The 5,832-nt window shown below is 47.3% G+C and overlaps 1 protein-coding gene across 1 annotated transcript; it reads right to left on the bottom strand.

Annotated features, from left to right (window-relative positions):
* Positions 1-3,723: 3,723 nt before the first annotated feature.
* On the bottom strand, positions 3,724-5,532 carry LOC122659808 (glycosyltransferase family 92 protein Os08g0121900-like). The gene has a single exon (XM_043854940.1). The coding sequence runs from the start codon at positions 5,523-5,525 to the stop codon at positions 3,756-3,758; it is 1,770 nt and encodes a 589-aa protein (XP_043710875.1). The 5' UTR covers positions 5,526-5,532; the 3' UTR covers positions 3,724-3,755.
* Between the last annotated feature and the right edge of the window lie 300 nt (positions 5,533-5,832).

Consider the following 5,832-nt stretch of genomic DNA (forward strand, 5'->3'; position numbering starts at 1 on the left):
TCCGATGCTCATCTCGACCCCTCAGCGACACCTTCAATGGGACGAGCTTGGGAGTTAACCGCCTTGAGCCATCCTCCCTCCTTGGACACCTTTAGTCAAGCTTCTTTGCCTCCTCCATTGAGGCAAAGTTGTGTGTGGCGCTGTGTCGACCATAGCTCGCGAGGGCTTCCCGTTGATGTGCACCTTCACATACATAAGCCCCTTCCGAGAGGTAGTGGCCTTGACCTCCATCGCCTTGGCCTTGATAGCACCCGGTTGTTGTAGAGACCCCATGTGTGCTTCCTCTTTACCCTTCTCCAATAGGGCATTGAGAGCTTTCCTCTTGGGGTAATCCCTAGCCAGTGTGGCCCGTCACACAAGAAGCACTTGTCCCTTGGAGTGAACTTATCTTTCTTGTCAAACTTGGCCTTACCCTCCTTGCTTGTGGTAGCCTTACTACTTCCTTCCTTGGGAGGGTATTTCTTGGGACCTTTCTCTCCCCCACCATTTCCTCCATTGCTCTTCTTGGCCTTAGCAGTATCTTCTCTCCTGAACTCCACCAATGACTCAGTGCTGCTATGGCCGAAGCAAGATCTTGCACGCCTCGGCGTTGTAGTTCTTGCGGCCCAACTTGGAGACCATCCATGAAGTTGAAGAGAAGTTCTTCATCGGTCATACTAGGGACCTCAAGCATAAGTGTTGAGAATTCCTTGACATAATCCCTAATAGACCCAGGTGTGTTTGAGCCTTTTTAAGGCTCTTTCTAGCCAAGTAAGGTAGCATTTTAAGGTAGAATTGCTTCTTTAATTCCTTCTTGAACTCATCCCAGGAGTCTATTGTGCACGTACCTCTTTCTATGTCGGCATGTCTCCTTCGCCACCAAAGAGTTCTTTGTGTCGGTGAGGTAAAGTGTTGCGGTCCGCACCTTAGTCGGCTCGTCCTCGAGTGCCATCGCCTCGAAGTACCTCTCCATGTGCCACACAAAGTTGTCGACTTCCCGTGCATCTCTCTTCCCATCGAATGGCTTGGGCTTTGGTACCTCCACCCTAGGTACCTCACGCGAGGTAGTGGCTCCCCCAGCCGCTGCCCTCCTACACATTGCCCAATCCGCTTGTACCTCATCGATGCGAGCGTCCATCTTGGCCAATGCTTCCCATACTTGAGCCTTGAAGCTGGCAAACTCTTCCTGTTGGGCGTGCATTATGGTGTTGAGAGTGGTTTGTAGGGACTCCTTGAGCTCCCCCATTTGGCCCACTAGCTCCTCCTTGAGCTCCATCATGTGGCCTTCGAGCTCCTCCCCACTTTGCTCCACAACATCGAGGCGCTCCTTCACCTCGGCCGTTGCTAGCTCCACCCGAGCTAGGCGTGGCTCCATAGCTCCACTAACGTCCACAGACTTGTCCTTGCCTCTTCGCCTCTCCTTGATGGGAATGGCCTCCCTCCCACGGGCTTGCTCACTCACCATCATGTCTAGCACTTCCGATTCGTTAGCCATGATGTCGAATCTACAAGTATCTTCCCTCGCAACCGAAGCTCTGATACCACACTTGTCACGGCCCTAGATCTTACTAAGCAACCGCGCCGGCACTTAGCACTCACTCTAGCACTAAGTCAGCCTTTCACCAACTCTAGCAAGGGACTTGGGAAGAGAACTTAGAGAACACTAGAGAGACTTTGAAAGAATGCACTTGAATTGCTTGAAAGCTTTTAGTGCAAGACTTGATAGCTTGCTTGCTTGATTGCCTTGGCCAAATGAGGTCACCTCTATTTATAGGCAACCAAGCCTATAATGAATGGCTATGATATTTACATGTGTCCTCCATCCAACGGTGGAGAACCTTCTAGAATAGAGTCTAGAATAATCCTAGATATTTACAAGAATGCTCTAGAAGCTTGCTAGATCTTTCCTAGCTTCTAGAGGTTCTTCAATACTTCTAGAATGAGTCTAGCCTCTTCCAAAGGTGGAGAGTTCTAGACCTTGGTTCTTCTTTGGCCCAAGGTCCATGTTAATAGGCCTTACAAGTCTTAGCCTTGGGCCATAATTAGGCGGGCTGTGACACCCCGCTCCCCTAGAAGTTCGGGAATCTCTGGAGCATATGCACCCTGTCAGAACTTATTATTTTCAGATTCCTTAGGAAGGGCAACCAGGCGCAAGGAAAATATTTAGTTGAGCGAAAGGCTCTTTCTCTTTGCTGTGTCAATCGGTCCACAAGGAGCGCAGCAACCACGGTTGAAATAGTTGCCGAGGTCTCGAAGATGTCCTGGAATTAAAGTGCCTTTGGCGCCAATCACGTCCTTGAAAGGGTCTCATCCTCCTCCGAAACAAGTAAAAGATAAAGAATTATAATATATAATAAAATCAATCATTCCTGTATTCTGTATTGATATGAATTTCATTCTCTCCCAACCCAACAAACAAGGAAAGGATGCCTCTAGGGGCATTTGAGAATGATTCAAGCTGTATGAAGGGAAACTCCCACGTACAGTTTGTTTTGGGGGGGAAGGAGCCCGACAGGATCTCTCGTTTTCTTTGCTGCGTCATGAGTCTACAAGCCTTTCTCATTTCAGTGCTCGCCTTTTGAATCTTCAGTAGGGGCCTTTAGTATTTTGATTAGAGTCGGGGTCGCGACACTCGGTTACTACTCAACCCGAGGGGGGTGGGAATGGTTCGGTATTTGTTGATATCATATGAATGAAAGAAGGATTGACTATGCCATATTGAAGTTTTTTTTTTGGTAAATATATTGAAGCTATTTGATGTCATTTTCGTGATCGAATTCATAGTCGATCTCCAGCAATCCTGATACGCCAGTATGATACCGATACTTAATACCTTGACCCTAACCCGCTAACTATTGCTATCCTCTGCTGTTTCACTGGACCTAATTAGTGTCCCAATCTTCTCATTGGAAACTAATTATGCAATGAGATGGAAAATAACCAAATGAATGTTGTAAGCTGGATTCTCATCTGATCTCTCTATCACTCACCACTAAAGCCCTAAACGCCTATCCCTCCTTCCTGCATCAAAACTCACTCAACATGCATCGGACACACTATGCATTGACTAAACGGGAAAAAGTTTCCCTCCAATCCACCTGTGATCACAGGCGTCGAAATGGAATCCCATTCCGAACAAAAGAGGGTATGTTTAAAATACTAAAAGAGGAACAATTCGCTATGGGGAGCCTAGGGGACATGCATGCACAGTAGTCAATGAGCATGTTGGCATCACGGTGTGGGATTTCCACCTTTCATGGGGTCTGGATGTGGCTTGCAAGTTGCGCCCCAGAGAGAACATCTTACAATACTAAAATTTAATGGGCATTTGCGAATCCATGAGAGAAGGAGATTATTCTATTAGGGCAATAGCAATATTTTCACAAAAACTTAGGTACCAATTAAGGGATTTATTCCATCTCTTTTATTGATATCAATGGAAATATAGAACAAAAGAATCTGTTCCTTTTACCTATCCCCCCAACCCCTCACCCCCCCCCCCCCAAAAAAAATAAATAAACGAGAGGTTAAAATCGGCCAAAATATGCCCTAATCCTAGAAATCTAGTAGGAATCGAATCCAGATTAATTGAAATTGGAATCAGTTTTGACCGATTTTGATCCGGATCGACCAATCCAATCCGATTCTTACAACACTGGAGAGGAAAAAAATTGGGCTAGAAAAGATTTCAAATTTCTTTTCTTCCTGTTTGTATGTCCAATATGCGTATGTTATCGTCCATTCTTTCTATACCGGTTAGACCTCACTCTTGTCTCTCACTCATCTTGCCAAGCCATTTTGAACCCGGTTCTCGACTCGGACCCGAACCATTTCTGAGTAACCTGCTGCAACCTCGTATCATTCACCTCACAGAACTTATTGGCCCACCCTTTGGGTTTGACCGGTAGAAAACCCAACCCGGGTGTCCTATCCTTAGAGTTAGGGTTCGTTTCTTTTTTCCAATCCGCCACGTAAGCCGAGACCCGCCGCCGGAACTTGGTCTTGAATTCCGGCCACGCCTGGTATTTATAGTGGTTCACCACTCCTTCTCCTACCCTCAACAACTTCTCTCTGTAACCCTCCTTCAGCCGGAAATGGTGGATCACGTTCACTAAAGACTCATCCACCGCGTCCAATAGGACCATTGATTTATGCCTCTGGTCGGACCTTCTCCGACAAGTATAACCCTGAGTCACTCCTCGAACCGGATTTAATCTCTGGTTCGATGGCCCGAACTCGAGACACCGGATCCCAATTTGCCCTAACTGTGACGAGTTTGAGGAAGACGATGAGATCGGCAAGAAGGATCGGAGCATGTTAGTGGATGGGTGTGAGGAATTGAGCCATGAAGGGGAGAAGATGAACTCGTCCACATCAATGTAAATCATCCATGAACACGAATCTCTCGCATGTAAGGCACAGTGTGAGAATCCAGCCTCTTGTGTCTTTGGCCATGGCCACCATAAGATCTCGATCGTCACGTTATTGTATGATTCACGGCGGAGGAGAAGCTCTGAAACCACTTGTTCTAAGCCATCGCCGCTCCCGTTGTCGTACAAGAAGAACTTCTCAACGCCGAGCTTGGAATGGTAAACAACCCATTCCTTCAAGAACTTAGCCACGTTGTACACCATCGTACATGCGCACATTAGCGACTTCTCCTGAACAACTACTGCTTCTGCTGGTTTGGACCAGGGTGTGTAGTACGCCACGGATGGTAACACCTTCTTCTCTTCTTCTAACTGGAACTGGAGGGAAATTTTAATCTTTTTTTCCTTCCCGCCGTGAGACAATCGGGCGAGGGCAGTTTCGTCCGGGTGTCGACAACGAAACACTTCCTGCGAGGAGCTGGTAACGTCCGTTACAACGCTGTTACTAACACTAACGTCGTCGCCGAACACGCAGCGGAGCTCCGTCGGAGACCGGTTGACGCCTTGGCGATGGTTCACTCCTTTGGCGAATATGATGACGTCATTTTCCGTAGAGAACGATTCGTACGCAAGAAAACCCCATCGAAACAACTCGGGCGATTCCGACGAGTTCACGGGCCAAAACTCTCGCCGCTTCGTTAGAATGGGTTGGAAGATGGGACGATTACGGCGGACGCTACTTGGGAGAAGGCACTTGAAGGTGGCGAGGTTAGTGGAAGGTAAAATTCCGGCAGGTTTCGCCGGAAAAGTTGCGTTGTTCTGGAAGAGGCAATAGTATATGTCGCCGGTGGCGTCAAACGATAACGAATTATCCGGCGAGAGGATGAGGAGGACTTCCCAATCGCGTAAGAGAATGGAGGCAATACGGGGATCATCGGCAATGGATGAGGATGAGAGGTGGTGGTGCTGGTGGTGGAGGGCGCGGCGGATATCATCTTCAGTAGCGATGGCGTGATGGAGATTCTTGAAGGATTGGTGATTCCTGAAGATCACCGAAGTTGGACGGATTTCTCTACCGGGTAATAAGAAGTGGCGGGGGAGAGAGAATAGGAAAGAGGCGAACAGAGCGGCGGAGACCAACATGAACAGAAGCGCCGTACTGTTCTTCCGGCGCATTTTTCCAGAGAGATAATTGATAATCAATCCTTAGTTCTAATGGAAGTAGTCTATATATTTGTGCTGATAAGACTGAAACAGAAAGTGAGTCAGATCCAGTGATGCTTCCATCTAAGTTATTGCAGGTTTGAAGGAATTGAATCAGGAATTACCAAAAAAAAAAAGAATTACCAATTTAGGAGAGACGAAGTTGAAGTACGTTACTTGAGTTCGAATTTAAGAATTAAAGGAGCCAAGCCACCATGGAAGGAAAGGAAACAAACGGATGGTTCATAAAACTGCAATTTATATTTAAACGCCATGAAGG

Source organism: Telopea speciosissima, chromosome 4, assembly GCF_018873765.1.
Source record: "Telopea speciosissima isolate NSW1024214 ecotype Mountain lineage chromosome 4, Tspe_v1, whole genome shotgun sequence".
NCBI lineage: Eukaryota > Viridiplantae > Streptophyta > Magnoliopsida > Proteales > Proteaceae > Telopea > Telopea speciosissima.